This window comes from Tiliqua scincoides, chromosome 2 (assembly GCF_035046505.1).
Source record: "Tiliqua scincoides isolate rTilSci1 chromosome 2, rTilSci1.hap2, whole genome shotgun sequence".
Lineage (NCBI taxonomy): Eukaryota > Metazoa > Chordata > Lepidosauria > Squamata > Scincidae > Tiliqua > Tiliqua scincoides.
In genome coordinates, this window is record NC_089822.1 from 29,288,894 (window position 1) to 29,303,624 (window position 14,731).

General features: G+C 44.5%; 1 protein-coding gene across 1 annotated transcript in view; it reads left to right on the plus strand.

Annotated features, from left to right (window-relative positions):
* The first annotated feature begins 318 nt into the window (after positions 1-318).
* The window catches only part of HOMER1 (homer scaffold protein 1), a 108,892-nt gene continuing 94,479 nt past the window's right edge, over positions 319-14,731 (plus strand). Inside the window, exon 1 of the mRNA XM_066615332.1 lies at positions 319-697. Coding sequence (XP_066471429.1) covers positions 693-697 — 5 coding nt within the window. The 5' untranslated portion in view covers positions 319-692. The remainder of the gene's footprint in view (positions 698-14,731) is intronic.

The window sequence follows — 14,731 nt, forward strand, 5'->3', positions numbered from 1 at the left end:
AGCGCCGGCGAAGCGGCTTCCCGTGCCTGCCGCCGCCGCCGCCGCCGCTGCCTGGGAGAATGAAACGACGCCCCTCATCGCGCTGCTGCTGCTGCTGCTGCCGCCGGCGGGGGTGGTAGAGGGAAGGGCGGCGCGCACCGTCCCCGTCCCGCTCTGCACCTGAGCCGGAGCTCCAGGGCATCTCCGCGGACCGGCCGTCGGAAGCAGGAGCGCTGCAGTGGCTGGGCTGGGGCTGCGGCTGCTGCGGCTGGGGGGGCTTCGAACCCCTCGCTAGAGGCGCCGCGGACCTCCCCTTCTCCCTGCAGAAGGACGGTTGGCGTGGTGCTGGTGCTGCTGCCGCCGCCTCTGTTCGTCCCCCGTCGCCGCCGCCCCCAGCAGGGAACCGGAGCTGCCCTGGCCCCTGTGGCGCAGGGGGTGCGGCAAGGCGTGCTCTGGGGCTATGGGGGAGACCCCTCTGGGCTGACTCTTCGTTCCTCATAAGGGTTGTGGTGTGTCCCCCGTGCCTGTAGACTCTGGCGTGTGAAAGCCTGCGGAGCAGCCACCCACCTGGGGGAAGGCAGCCACCCAGGCGGAAGAGGAGAGGACAGGAGTGCCCAGCCAGGTCCACTGGCCGCGTTGTCCGAGAGCGAGGAAAAACCCTTCTGGGACTTGGCCTGCCAGACAAGTCACCCCACACGTCTCCACTGGGCACCATGGGGTACGTACCAAATCACTGAGTGGTGAAAGGGGGGTGGTGCATGCCCAGGTTCTGCCAGTTGCACAGTCGTAGCTCTCAGCGGCACACCAAGCCATTCCTCTGGTACCTGTCGCGAAGGTGGCATAATAGGTGAATGGGCCGGGATCTGCACCTGAACTCCAGAACACCCCTCTTAGTGGCAGAGTCAAAATCTTGCTTGGTCAGCAGCGGCAGCTGTGAAACCGATGGCCTGTTCAGCTCCTAACAGAGTTAATGTGTTAAATAATAGCGTCTCAGCCACAAGGCAGGAAGCATTTGTTGCTCATGCTCTGACAGCTGGCTCCGACACACCTTTTGATCAGTGAGCCTGCTTCCCATAGGTGCTGGAGTCCAAAAGGGTATGCATCCTTCCTTCTGCCAGCACATCATGCACACTTGGTGAACATCTTCGTAGACAAAAATGTGTTTTTAGTTGCTGTGTGTTTTTTAGCCCTACTGGTTGCTTTCAAATGTGAAGAAAATGGCTCCTTAATCTGTATGTGGGTTTGGTGTATAGCTATGCTAAAGTTGCTTTCCTTTGGTTAACTGATTGCAACCAGTGCAGCAGATTTCCAAAGTGACACTTACCATAATTTTTTTTGCCCAATGTTTATGACTGAACTATATAAACTACCTGGGCTGGAATGGCCATGCAGTTTAAAAACCGCGCTCTTCTGTTTTCTGTCCTCTGTTAACATTTCTACGTTATACAATCCAGCCTTAAAAAAAGATAGTCTTAGAGTTGCTTGCAAAACACACCAAGTAATCTAGATGGTTCCTTTTATATACCAAGATTATAAATAGACATGTGGCTGAGTCTCTCAGCAAAATGCATGCATGTTATCTCTAACTAGTTCTAGTTTCTTGGGTGTTCTTTATGATTGTCTGTAGAACCTTGGTCACTGTGCAAGTCTATTTGCAAGAGGTACCACTTTTGCAGCACTTCTCTTGTTACCATGTCTTCTCCCCAACAGCCAAGTTATCTGGGTAAGATTGGGGAGGATTTGACCCAGGGAGCCCCAGTTGTAGGCTGCTTCTGTGAATGAACGTCCCTCCTGGCCATACCAATTTAAACTGGCAACCCATCAAAAGTGGTCACCAGCATTATAGCATTTGTGTGCAAGTATACAAGTATAAACACATGTGTACAGGTATAAATCAGGATAATTTAAGGTGGTTTTCCATTTAAATAGTTTCCATTATATTAAGTGAATTGTCAATGAATGACCTTAATTCATGGTTTCCCATAGCATGGGGAGAACCAAAACTCCTGGGGGCAGAATATTTCTGGAGAGAAGAAGGGCAGACAGAGAAGCTGCGGTTTTTCAATTCAAAATCTCCTTCCCCAAGCTGCTTTTTTTGTCTATGGAAGAAAGATCAGTAAGATCCAAGAACACCATACCTTCTTTTGTGAGTGAAAAGGTAGTTTAGGGCAGTGGCATCACTAGGGGGTGTGAGGTGTGTGGAACGTATCAGGTGGCACCTTCAGGAGTGTCACCACTAGTGGCCAAAATTTGGGAAAACTTCGTTATATATCACTGGAAAGGTAATTTCATGCAGAATATAATGACAAAGACTGTTGATTTGTCTGCATTTTATCAAAGGCCAATTAACCAGAAAAAACACAATAGCCCTATGTAACAAAAAGTGGATTGCATTGACTCAAAACAACCAATTAGATTAATTGTTCCAAGAGCCAATCAGATGGTGTAATGACATTGCAGGGAACCAATAGAGTGAGTCAGCTCTCATTTCCATGTTCTAATCCTAGAACTCTTCTTCAGTTGTAAGAGTGTCATTGAGTTGGCTACTGGTTTTCTGTCGGTTGATTTGTTGGATGACCTGTACTGTTATATATTTAAATAAAATTAATAGGGGTGACACTGACTCTAGCGATGCCACTGCATTTAGGTTGTGCATATGATATTGTAATTCTTTATGGTCTAGTACGAGAGGAGGTCCATCATGGGGGTTGTGCAGTGAGCTCTCTCATTCGGTGATACAAACCGTGGTGATGCATCTGGTTTGGGGAAGGTGATCTTCCCTGGAAAAATAGGGGAAAAGGATTAAATAGTCTCTTACCTTCCATTCCATTCAGATGCAGCCTGCACAAAGCAGTTTTAGGTTGTTCATGCACACATCACAGAACTCGCTTGATTAGTAGTTTGAGCTTTGATTGGGCTGAACAGTAGTAGAGTGTCAACTTTACATCTCCCAGTCATTGTGAAGCCCAAAGTCTTTATGGTGAGCTCATTGGAACAGCCCTTCTTGCCTATAGACTTTATTGGCATTCTCTTTTTATGGGATTGTGGCCTGGCTCTCTCCCTTTGCCTTTGTTCTACTTGGCCCCAGGCCCTGGTGTCATTCAGATAATGTTTTGTTGTTCTTTGTATTTTTTGCTAGAGAAACCTCACTTTGCCAATCATTTGAATACAGTACTCCAGCGTAACATGTGCTTGAACTCTGATGGACCTTTCTGTTTCAGGAAAGGCTGTTTTAGGAGAGGAGCAGAAGCAGCAAGGCAGAAGTACTATATTAACTGCCTGCTTGCTCCAATTGCCTCACAACTGCCTCTTAATTACAGGATTCTAAATGCATTTGGAGAGGTGGTAGGAAGTGAACGTCTTAACCCCCTCCCTTGTCCAGAGCTCCTTTCTTGGAGTACAAATAATTTGCCAGGGCTCAGTTACACGTGTTTGTGTAGTATCTATTGCCCTCAGTGTAATTCTTAGCAAAAGGAGTCCACTGAAATCAGATAGTTGTAAAGTATGGGCTAGGATTGGCATATAGATCTGAAATAAATCAGAAATATTAAAAAACCTTAAATTTTTCAAGGAAATAGCATGTGACAGAAAACTGGAATGGGTTCTGTATTAACAGCAATCGTGTTGATACCTGGGCTTAGAGTTTGTAGTTCTGGCTGATGATCTTAAATGTCATTGAGTGACTACACGTGTATAAATCCTTATCTTTTCCTCAGAAAATGAACCTGTTGCTTATGCATTAATACAATCACTTTGAAATACAGGCAAAGAATAGTTGCCATTTTTGGCATAACTCTCAACATGGGATTTTCCAAAAGCAAGTCTCGTGATTAAAACAGTATGCTATTATAACTTTTGTTTGTAATGGCCGGTGGAGGTAATTGATTATTTTACTATATGAGTGCTATAGTTGAACCCAGGGCCACTGAGAGGAATTTTATCAGGGATACAAAGTTTATTCTGTGCCCCTTCCCAAAGGGGGAGGGGAGAGGAGGGGTGAAACAGTGTGGGAGAGCGTGGCAAAGCAGTGGGCAGCAACAGCCAGAATAGTCTTTGGAGCCCAAGTCTACCAGGCTTTCCAGTGCAGAGCCCAGGTCTGCCTGCCCACGTGGCATTAGATACTGTAATACAGAAAACCAAACTCACTCCTTCTCTAAAATGTTTTAAGTATAGTAAACCGTTGCAGAAAATTAGCCTCAGCATATTTAGGCTCACACTAGAATGGAAATTCCCCTGGGGGCTGGGGATAAGAATAGGCCCTCAGTTTGGCTGTACTTGTCGTAAGAGGTGACTAAACAGCCACCGGGTAGATGGGACTCGTCAGCCTGGGAAGGCAGCTCATCTGAGAGAAGGAAAACTCTGATCCCAAACCTCCACTGCCTTGTGGCTACATCCAGTTATGGAAAAGGCTTCAGGAGTCAACCTCGAGGCAAAATCCGGAGCCGGAGTCCCTGAGGCAGTTCATGGCTGAACACAGTCACGTTCTGGCAACTCCTGCGACGCCGCTGGAACCAACCATATTGGCCTCTGCCTTTCCATTGGACCATTTCAGCGACGTGGAGAGGGGGGATTTGCTGCATGGGTAACAGCCTATCCTCCATACCTACTTTACCCAGGCTTCGCGCACTGGAGAAGACACTCTGTTCCAGAACCACCATTCAGAGCGTGACACCATAGTCTTCCGAGACTGAAGGATGCCAACAGGGAGAATGGAAAGTGTCCAGTGTGCACCTGAATGTACTTCTGCAGCAGCTGTACTTTTGCAGCTGTGTCCCTAAGCTCCTAATACACTCCTTCATTGTAAGTATATCCACAAACCAAAAAGCTACTGTAGCAGGCCAGCTTCCTCCCAGATTTGACACTGTGTTAAGGAGTGTTGTGTATACATTCCTCAGCTTGGTGCATATGACTTCCAGCAGTGGGCACTGCCATGTGCCCATGGTAGCATCCCCAGCTTCCTGTGCGGGCATCTTGTTCCTGGGTGAGATTGGGAAATGTAAGATCCTAGGAAATTTCTGGCCCCCCTCTTTGGTTCCTAGGCTCCCTTTTTGACCCTGGACCCGCGTACAAATTACCGCCTTTACCCCCTCTCTGGTTGAACTGTCTCTCATGTCCTGTCCAATGTGAAAAGAAAATGAATGTAAAATGTGGAAAAAAAGCAGAACTGTGATTCAAGTGGGTAGGTATTTTTCATAACATTGTTAGAGCTTTGTAAATAGAACCATCTAGGAACAAAAAATCACATCCGCGTACAGAGAATGGGGCCTTGAAATCAAAGTCTTTATTATCTTGAACATCAGATTCTCTGAAGCATTGAAATGCTTTCCTTTTCCCAGACCTCTAGCTTATTTTAGAAATGGCAGTGAAAGCTTGCTGATTTTTAAAAATGCTGTCTTAGCAATCTCTATTTTCAATAGTTATGTCCAATGTAGTCCAGACATTAACTTCTCTTCCCTCTCCTCTACCCCGCCCCTGTCATGGAATAACACCTGTGGATGAATGCACTCACAGGATGCAAATATAAAAACCATATGGAATTAGCAGGAAAAGTCCATCAGCAGGAGCAATCAGAACTTTAGGCTGCCTTCTATAAAAACTACCCAGATCTTGTAATATAGATCACTCTGTGAGCATATATCTTTTCTTATCCAAGTAACTTTTCTTGGTGGAGGCACGTTAGAATCAACTGAATGGGAAATCAAAACTAGAGTAAGACATAACTGCCCCAGCAACTGCTATCGTGCAAGTGCTATAAGGCACTTCACCACTGGCAGGGAGCATGCTGCCCCAGCGGAAGTCCAGCACTAGTTAGTGCCAGGCCCCTGTGTCAGCAGGATGCTGCGGACAAGTGCTGAACGGTAAGTGTCCCTGCTAGGCAATGGGGAGGCTTCTTGGGGTGGGGGAAGGTGTGGCGGGGTAGAACGGGGTGGAGGCAGGGTAGACAAGGGGGTGAATTGGGCCTGGGAGAGGGGCAGAGATGGTGGCAGAGGCTGCTGCTGAAATCCTATCCCTCTCTCCCAAGCTGCAGAGCCCTACATGGTCCTCCTTGGTTATGCGCCAGCTTAAGAGCTGGTACAGATTCAAGTAGACCCGTTGCAGCTGCTGGGGCCCAACATGGGGTAAGGGAATCGATGTTACCTTACTCCGTGGAGACCTCCAGCAGCTTCCCTGGCCCTAAAGGATACAGCAGTGGCCAATTTGGCACCGCTGCCAGCCCATAGGTTTGGGCTATAAATGTTTTTATTGCAAGTACTGGTGTAATTATTCCTATAAACAAATATTGTAGGAAATTAGTGGTCTAAAGCTAAAGTGAGGAACATTAATAGTTCACAGAATGAGAGAAACTTCAGTTAGACTTTGGGGTAGCATTTATCCATAATGTAACACCTCAGACATGCAGTATTAGTTCTGATACTCTTTGTCCTTCAGTTTTTTGGAAGTCAATACTGCCATGAAAGTGAATGATTTACATTTGAATTGCTTGAAGAGAATAGGGAATTCAGGCATGGGATGCCTGTTTTGGATCTTAGCTGTGCTAGCAATAGGAACTCTAATTGGAACAAGCTTTTGGAGGCGATCAGGCTGAAAGCAAATCAGTTGATTTCTGTTACATTAAGATTTGGGAGAGCCCTTTGGTGGCCTTATTCTTAAGATTTTGGAATCAAAATTTTATCTCCAGTTACTCTCTAAATCTGAAAAAGGGGCCCTTATTGCTCCTGTGATTTAGATCCCATGAAAATAGATTTTTAAGATTCATCTTGGGAATCTTAAATGCATTCCAGTTAGAGCTGAAACACCAGTATTTGGCCCATTAAAATGTACACTAGAGCATATTTAATTACAAAACTACAGCCTGTATCAGAAGATTAGTTACAAAAACTCTGCCTGCTAGTGCAATTCTTCTAAATTGATACTTTGTATCAAGAAAGTTAAATGCTCCACCTTTGTGGGTTTTCTCTAGAACAGCATTTCTCAATGTTTGTCCCCTACCATACCACTTCACATGGTCCATCTATGGGAAGTACCACCAGAAGTAACTGGCGATGATGTCATCTCCAGATATTTCCAGGTTGGGAGGCCAGATGTGATAGTACAGATACCGGTAAGAGGTTCGGGGGGGGGGCTTTTTTGAGCATGCAAAAAGTGTACACTGAAGCTCTGCCTACCAAGCTGAACCTTCTGTCATTGTTTGCTATTTATCCTAGTACAGGGGTGTCAAACTCATTTCACAGCAAGGGCCGAATAGCATTCATAATGCCTGCTGTGGGCCAGAAGTGATGCCATTAGGGAGAAAGTGATGTCATTAAACAGGTCATAACCAAAAACAGATACTACTTCTCACTTAGGAACTCATTAGCTGCAAATGACAGAAGAGAAAATATGCAAATCTTGATCATATTTCAAGATATAGGAAAGCACAATTTTCATGTGGGCTGCCCTTTCAGCAGTAATGCCTCAGCACTGCTCAGCAGCTGAGAGCCTGATAAAAAGCTTCCATGAGCCGTATCAGGCCCTTGGGGCTTATGTTTGACACTCCTGTCCTAGTAGATATTCAGTGAATCTAGTTGTACTCTGCTAGTCCAGAATGCTAGTTGCTCTGTACTTGGATGCCTCAAACCAAAAATTATCATATGGGTTAGTGCAGGGGTGTCAAAACATTTTGGGAGGAGGGCTGCATCATCTCTCTGACACTGTGGGGGGGGGCTGGGAAAAAAGGAATTAATTTACATTTAAAATTTGAATAAATTTATATAAATGAGTATATTTGAGATGGAACTTATATGAATGAATGAAGGTCTTGCAGTAACTTAGGGCCTATAAAAGACCTTGCGCAAAGCAAGGCCAGCCTTTCCTTTGGGGCTGCTGCTGCATTACAGACGTGAAACAGCAAGCAGTGGAGAGAGCTCTCGTCCCACAGCTCAGGTGAGAGGTCGAACTGTTGTCCTCACGCTGAGAGCAGTTGCATCAGGCCAGCATGGGCTCCAGCAAGTCTCCTGAGGGCCAGAGGCTCGTTGGAAACAGAGGGCTCCCCGCAGGCTGTATTGGGAGCCCCCGAGGGCTGCAAGTGGCCCCTGGGCCGAGGTTTGGGCGCCCGTGGGTTAGTGAATTATGGGTTGGTTTAGCAAAGTAAACTGTGAAGCACACAAAGTAGGAGCAATTCTCCATCTAGGAATTTGTTTTGGTCTCTCAAAAACTTAATTTCATATTTCAAATGGTTCGCAGTTAGTTTGGGCAAACTTTCTAGTTTGTAATTCTAGCAATTGCAATTAATCATGTCAAAGGATTTTATATCCAGCAGGGATCACCCAATGTGAACCACTGCCACTATGGGCCCTCCCCAAAAAATCCATGTGTGGCAGGGCAGCTAAAGCTGAAGTTAAGAGAGAGGGATGGGAGGGATTCTCCAACACATCTTCTGGCCCACTTGGCTACTTTCTTAAGCAGATGGGAGGCAGAGAGAGAAAGGTAGAGTTGGCTGATCTAGAAGATTTTTGTCCTCTCTTCCTAGAAGAAAAAAGGAGACTATGCTGCTCTGCCTGCTTGCTTTGAGGCACTCCTGTCCATACTATGATTCCCTTTCTGCTTGCTCTACTGACTGCAAGGCACAGGGGATGGTGGGAAGATGCAGGGTGCGGGCCCCCCTTCTGATTTTGTTGCCCCCCCAGAGTTACCGTACAATGCAAGTACTTCATTTGTGAAATGGCCCTGGTATCCAGTTTGAATAAATGTGGCAGGCCACGTGACTCAGGCATTGAGAGAGAGTTCTTGTAGATGGCAGAGGAATGGTTTTTGGGTAGTATTTGTTGCTTATACACTTATGTATTGCATTCTGCTGTACTGTATTGTAGGTGATAGAAGGTCCCATATCTATAAAAGTCATTGCTTCTTTTCCCTTTAAAAGACATCTGAGCAATAATTAGAAAAGGCTTGGACCCATCTAACCTCTATTTGAAAGGGATGTCTGTTCATGAGCCCACTGTATCTGATGGAAAGTGGAACTAGTTTTATACTGGTGTTGACACCCAGGTACTTATGAGTAATAATACCCAGCTGGACATATGGCATAGAAAAATGTAATAGGAAGGTGGGTCATTATAAGGAAAGAACTTGCAAATGCAGTGACCAGTGAGAAACTCAAAGCCCCCATTTGTATTGACCATAAGGGTTTACAGATATAGCAGAAATGACACTGCATTGCTTAGTCATTTGAATTTTGTTTAGGCAAGGTTTTTCAGTGTAAAATCTCTGTTAAAGCAATGAAACATCTGCCTGTGTGTATATGTTTAGGTGTTCAGTACACAAACTGCATCTTAAAATTTCTGCCAGTGGTGTTTATTATACATAGCCTTATGCTTAATGTATGAATGTACTGTATTGTCATGCAATCAAAATTTTGAATATAGAACTCTAAAAGTTGATTAACTGTAATGCAAAGCAGTGTGATATATGTTGATAGAATAGGATTAAAATGAGCATTGGCTGCCTTTAAAGTGGAGTAATTTTTACTGTTACTGGAATCCAAGCTCCCTTGTGTGCTTTTTCTTTTGCATGCACATAGAGGGGCAGGGTCAGTCTGAAGATGATGCAGCTGAAAAGTGTCATGTCGAGCGGTACCATTACTGAAGTGGTAAAATCTTGCTTCCTAGCAGCATGAGCACAAAATATGCAGCATTCCTTGCCCCCACTGCCCACAGAACCTTCCTGCTGTACTGGCAACTCTGCACATGTCTGGACAAGTCAGCTGAGTAGTTGAAAAAACTCCACAGTCAGGGAATTAGAGGACAGGTCCTCTCGTGGATTGAGAAATGGTTGGAGGCCAGGAAGCAGAGAGTGGGTGTCAATGGGCAATTTTCACAATGGAGAGAGGTGAAAAGCGGTGTGCCCCAAGGATCTGTCCTGGGACTGGTGCTTTTCAACCTCTTCATAAATGACCTGGAGACAGGGTTGAGCAGTGAAGTGGCTAAGTTTGCAGACGACACCAAACTTTTCCGAGTGGTGAAGACCAGAAGTGATTGTGAGGAGCTCCAGAAGGATCTCTCCAGACTGGCAGAATGGGCAGCAAAATGGCAGATGCGCTTCAATGTCAGTAAGTGTAAAGTCATGCACATCGGGGCAAAAAATCAAAACTTTTAGATATAGGCTGATGGGTTCTGAGATATCTGTGACAGATCAGGAGAGAGATCTTGGGGTGGTGGTGGACAGGTCGATGAAAGTGTCGACCCAATGTGCGGCGGCAGTGAAGAAGGCCAATTCTATGCTTGAGATCATTAGGAAGGGTATTGAGAACAAAACGGCTAGTATTATAATGCCGTTGTACAAATCTATGGTAAGGCCACACCTGGAGTATTGTGTCCAGTTCTGGTCGCCGCATCTCAAAAAAGACATAGTGGAAATGGAAAAGGTGCAAAAGAGAGCGACTAAGATGATTACGGGGCTGGGGCACCTTCCTTATGAGGAAAGGCTACGGCGTTTGGGCCTCTTCAGCCTAGAAAAGAGACGCTTGAGGGGGGACATGATTGAGACATACAAAATTATGCAGGGGATGGACAGAGTGGATAGGGAGATGCTCTTTACACTCTCACATAATACCAGAACCAGGGGACATCCACTAAAATTGAGTGTTGGGAGAGTTAGGACAGGCAAAAGAAAATATTTCTTTACTCAGCGCGTGGTCGGTCTGTGGAACTCCTTGCCACAGGATGTGGTGCTGGCGTCTAGCCTAGACGCCTTTAAAAGGGGATTGGACGAGTTTCTGGAGGAAAAATCCATTATGGGGTACAAGCCATGATGTGTATGCGCAACCTCCTGATTTTAGGAATGGGTTAAGTCAGAATGCCAGATGTAGGGGAGGGCACCAGGATGAGGTCTCTTGTTATCTGGTGTGCTCCCTGGGGCATTTGGTGGGCCGCTGTGAGATACAGGAAGCTGGACTAGATGGGCCTATGGCCTGATCCAGTGGGGCTGTTCTTATGTTCTTATGTTGCGGGACAAGCAGTGGGGTGAGAGAGAGTCTGGTGGAGCAGTATATGTTTACTTATGTGCCCAGTTCTCGTTGTCAATATTCCCCCTTCCTCACAAGAGAAGCATGGTTGGCATCGTTGGTCTTACGTAGCAAGCAAATCTTCCCCCTCTCTTGAATCTCCTTTAGCCTGTATGCCTGCTTTAGGAATTTCAGATTCTTGGGCAGATAAGTGTGGCAGTACTTTCCTAAAGGAAATCCCAATATTGTATGTGGTATTTTTTAATTGTGTCCTTCCCTTCTTTCAGTAATAGCTTTTTCCAAAACGTTCTGTTTCTCCAACTGGTTATGTTCTTGTTGCTTGTTTGTTGACCTTCTTTTCTTATTCCTTCAAGCCAAGCTTCATTCAGAGCGCGATACCATAGTCTTTCAAGGCTGAAGGTTGCCAACAAGCCAAGTGACTAGAAAAAGGGATGGAATATTAACTGATAATTCTGCTAATTCAGCTTTTGTGTATTCCTTCTCTCTGCTTGACCTAATGAGGGGTAAATTATTCAACTTCCTTCCACAAAAAAGCTTAAGAATCCCTTCCTCAAAAAAGAAAGAATAGACAAAAGTTGAATGGACAGTTTCCTACTTAGTCTTCTAAAGGGTAGTGGCAGCAGTCCTCCGGTGTTACTAATTCTTGTGTTCTGAAAAACACAAGGGAATTATAGTATGGTCCTATGCATGTATGCATTGAAGTAAATCTCACTGAACTCAATTGAGCTTTATTCCCAGGTAAGAGTGTTTACTATGGAAACCTTAATAGCAAGAGATTTTGCTTTCCATCTAACTGGCACTGTGTGGCAGAGGCACTTTTTTGGAAAAACAGTTGGCTGTAGAAAAAGCACTAGTTCAGGACTAAACTCGAAGTTGTTGATAGAGCAAAACTGCATGACCCATGTGCAACTGTTCTAGATATGACTTTGGTAAGAGGCTTCTTGTTTTAATTTGGGGGAATTTTATAGCAGGATGACTCAGTTCATTCCTTTTCCAAGCTCTACAATTCTATGTCCTTCTCCCATGATCAACAATTTTAAAAAATCCAGGAGATTTTGTTTTTTTTTTGCAGTTTTTGTTTTGATTTCAGCACATACAGGTTTATATGGCAATTTTCAGTTAGCAAGATAGCCAAACTGCAGTGGAACAGCCAAGAAAACTGCCATTTTTTTCTGTTCAAAAATACCTGTTCTGTTCAAAAATACCACTAAATACTGGGAATTCTCTTGTTACACATGTCTGAATTAGGTATCTTTGGAAGAATGTGCTTGTCTAATGCCAAAACCTAATTTACTCTTTTGCATTTTTGGAATAGTACAGTTAAAAACTTTTGATGTACTCATTTTTGAGAAATGCACTGCTTTTCAAAAACGTAACCCCCATGTAAAATGAGAGATGCTGGTACAGTACTACTAAATGTAGGAAACGAATTCTTGCTTCAAGGTTAGCAAGCTACAAAATAAAAAAATGCCTAACATCTTGCTACATAATGCGTATGTCTGGACAAAAAGTCTGATGTTAAACTTCCTGCTTTTAAATCTCTGTGTATCAGGAATAAGGCTAGATGTACAATTACCATGCATTAATTTGCATGAGAAACGTGGCATGTTCTTTAGCATGATCACAAACAGCTTATTTTATATGGCCTAATATGCAAGTTCTTAAAGCACCATTTACAGGATGTGTTTGTGTTATATAAATCCTGAGCCAAGTCCAGGAATGGCAATGTACTGACATTTCAAAGAACTACTCAGCGACACTGAGTTGCTATATGTAACTCTGAAACCTGTAAAATACCATTTTTACATCCATAATTATTCAGCTATGGATGTGGAAATGCTCCCAACACTATCTTGAGTCCAAATTGCAACTGAGATTATTTATTAACAGTATTTATATACCGCTTTTCAACTAAAAGTTCACAAAGCGGTTTACAGAGAAAAATCAAATAACTAAATGGCTCCCTGTCCCAAAAGGGCTCACAATCTAAAAAGATGCCAGGGAATACCAGCAGACATCCACTAGAACGGACAGTGCTGGGGTGAGGTGGGCCAGTTACTCTCCCCCTGCTAAAAAAAGGAGCACCCACTTGAAAAAGTTCCTCTTACCCAATTAGCAGGGGTTCTGCTTTTTGTTCTGATTATTCTGATTTTTGTTCCATTTGCATCAGATTATTCTGATTTTTGTTCCATTTGCTCATCAGATCCTGCCTATTAATATGTCCAACTCTTTCTTTTATGAATAAAAGCCTTAAATCTTTCATTGCCAACAAGTGGGGCTTTTGTAATGTGTCTCTGTACTTCTGAATTGGGAGGAAACACACAATCCTGAGGAGTTGTTGTGTTTTTAAAAATCAGTTGGTTTCTCTGGTATTGATTTTTGTGCAAATTCAATGGGGGTGGTGGTGGTGGTACAATGCCTCAGGCAGCGAAGTGGCTTGGGCTGACTCCATTGAGTGATGTCCCCTTCTGTCAGCAGCAGGACCATGTGTTTCATGGGACACTACCCCCAGCTGGGGTGAATGTGGGGATTTCTTGGAAGTGTGGAAAGCTGTCACTGGGAGGCTAAAATGCCCACACAGGCAATTAGGATGCTACATCTGATGCTTTGGATCCCAGCCCAGGGTTTTATTCCTCTTTAAAAAAGCAAGCAAACCAAATCACCCTAGCAAATACCACACCAACATTGATGTTTGTGCTGATTTTAAGAACATCTTACAGTTTAGCTGTCTGAAAGTACTATGTGCAGTACTACATGTACTATATATTAAACTAGCACAATGGTTCCCAATCTTTCCCACTCTGTGTCCTGCCTCATCTGATAGATGATCCTGGTGGTGGTGGTGGGGTGATCCCAGAAGCCTCTTCTGAGTTGCATCGGGCTGGCGTCCCGCTCTGTGCCTTAGAATGGCCGGCATTCTGGTTTTTGGAGGCAAACCAGAAGTTGCCTTCCAAAACCTGGAAGTAGATTTTGGAGGCTTCTGCAGACTATTCCGAGGCCTGCAGAGTGGGTTGCCAGTCACGCACAATCTGGTAGAGGCCTTTCCACACCTCCAGAATGGCTCTGATTTGGAGTCAAACGGAGGCCAGGATAGGTGGGAAGCCTCGGGTCACAACCCACCTAGCATGGGCTCATGTCCCAGAGACTGGGAAACCCTGATCTCTAGCATAAATAACAGTTGTAATTTTTACTAACCAAATCAACTGAAATATGTTGCAGACAACCTTTCCTATTCCAAGGAAGTATGATTAAAAATTTAATACAAATAGATGCATATACTGTGCTCACAAGTTGTTCTGGCTGAGCTTTATGTGGCACCTGGCTGGATTCCCATCAGTCATTGGGTTACTCTAATTTTGACTCAGGTACACATGATAGCCAGCTGCTATGTCAATAGCAGCTGGCTACCATTTCATGTTTGTACAAAGTAGATTAATGAATGATCTTAAAAACATTATCAAAAGAGCCAAATTAAATGTGAGGGTGGCAGTTGCATGTATTTGGGGAAGTTCTGTTTCCTCAATAAGAAGAGTCTGGGTGGGGTCTCAGTTGAAGAGCAGAATGAGTGCATGGGGAGAGATGCTTAAACCTTCTGCATGCCCTCTGTACTTTGTTGCATAATATCTTTCCATATCAGTTGAGTTCTGATACAAGAAATGGCCTTAGCTGGATGTGAAAAGTGCTGGTAGAGAAGGTTGAGCACCCCTCCCTGGTTGCTACACAACCTGGCCTCCTCCCCCAACAACTAGA